This window comes from Rhagoletis pomonella, unplaced genomic scaffold (assembly GCF_013731165.1).
Source record: "Rhagoletis pomonella isolate Grant_MI unplaced genomic scaffold, Rhpom_1.0 Rhpom_scaffold_27129, whole genome shotgun sequence".
NCBI lineage: Eukaryota > Metazoa > Arthropoda > Insecta > Diptera > Tephritidae > Rhagoletis > Rhagoletis pomonella.
The window spans coordinates 1-1,409 of NW_023485578.1; the positions used below are offsets into that span (position 1 = coordinate 1).

The 1,409-nt window shown below is 36.0% G+C and overlaps 1 protein-coding gene across 1 annotated transcript; it reads left to right on the top strand.

The window, feature by feature from the left end:
• Window positions 1–687: 687 nt before the first annotated feature.
• Window positions 688–1,371, top strand: LOC118732759 (transient receptor potential cation channel subfamily A member 1-like; the record flags this gene model as incomplete). The annotated part of the gene is made up of 2 exons (XM_036461874.1): window positions 688–949; window positions 1,047–1,371. Coding segments are annotated over exons 1-2 (570 nt in total), but the record flags the coding sequence as incomplete, so codon positions are not given.
• Window positions 1,372–1,409: the final 38 nt, after the last annotated feature.

Here is a 1,409-nt window from a genome sequence, read left to right on the forward strand (position 1 = left end):
TCTTTTTCCCGAGTGCCAGGTCGCTTGCTCAATTTGGTGAATACCCCCAATATTTTTTTATTTGAATGCATGTATAGTATATGTTTCGACGTTTTTCACCATTCAACAATATTCTATGTTTATAAGTTATGTAAGTAGGATATTGGCAATATGTAATGTTATTTGTTCTTTCATAATTTCGCAACCGTTTTGAAAGTGTTTGTCTGTATTTACTTAGTTAGGTACAAATGTGCATACAAAAGTAAAAGTTTTGGAGTTTGGACTGCTATAAACTATATTTTTCGATTTGAATACATTTTTGCTTTCTGTGCCTTTTGTAAAATGTTATGAAAATCTGAATTTTTTATTTTAAATTTTTTCGTCCTTTATGTTGATGTTCTATCACTGTTTATTCCGTTGTTCTATGTAATTCTTTCTTTATCTTGTATCAATATCCACATATATTTATGTCGTTGAACCCGTATTAAGCAGGGATCACACGATTTGTACATTTTCACGGTAAGAGAGAGGTGTTGTTTGGAAAGTTGTTGTTGAGCTGAACTCATTCTTGACACAAATTTCTAGACAACACCACTTTGTGGCTGCCAAATGTGCAAATGTACAAATCGTGTGATCCCTGCTTTATTCTTTTAATTTTTAATACATACGCTTTTCCTTGTGAATTAATTTCAATTATATGCTATGTATTTGCATACATCCAGACGATGGTGACCCATGGACGTGTCGAGCTGCTCGCCCATCCACTCAGTCAAAAGTATTTACAAATGAAATGGAATTCATATGGCAAATATTTTCATCTTGCCAACTTGCTGATCTATTCCATATTCCTGCTGTTTGTCACCGTTTTTTCTTCGCTGATGATGAACGGCATCGAAATTCGTCCTTTGTCGATAAATTCGTCCATTGTGGATAACTGGAATGTTTCGCTGACGAATGACACGATTTTAGAGTGAGTTTGAGAAAACATCTCTAATTTAACTAAGTATTTTTCGTGCTTTCAAACCAACAAAAACTTCTCAAAAATTATTTGTGTTTCTCCCAACCAGTGACCAGAAGAATCTCAGCAACACCGATTGGTCACAAAATCCAGCCGGTGGTGGAGAATCTTTTGCTATGAAATATGGCGAGACCTATGAGTGCCTACATCATTCCACCGCCTTGGTATTCTGCGCTATAGCCATCGTCGTTTATATAGCCTGCAATTCTTTGCGTGAAATTTTACAAATGTACCAACAACGGTTACACTATATCTTCGAAATAGTCAATTTAATATCTTGGGTTCTACATATATCCGCCTTGATCATGGTATGGCCTGTATTTTGTTCGGATGGCAATATATCGACTGTGCACTACTCGGCTGCAGCGGTAGCGGTATTTTTATCATGGTTCCGTCTACTACTCTTTCTACA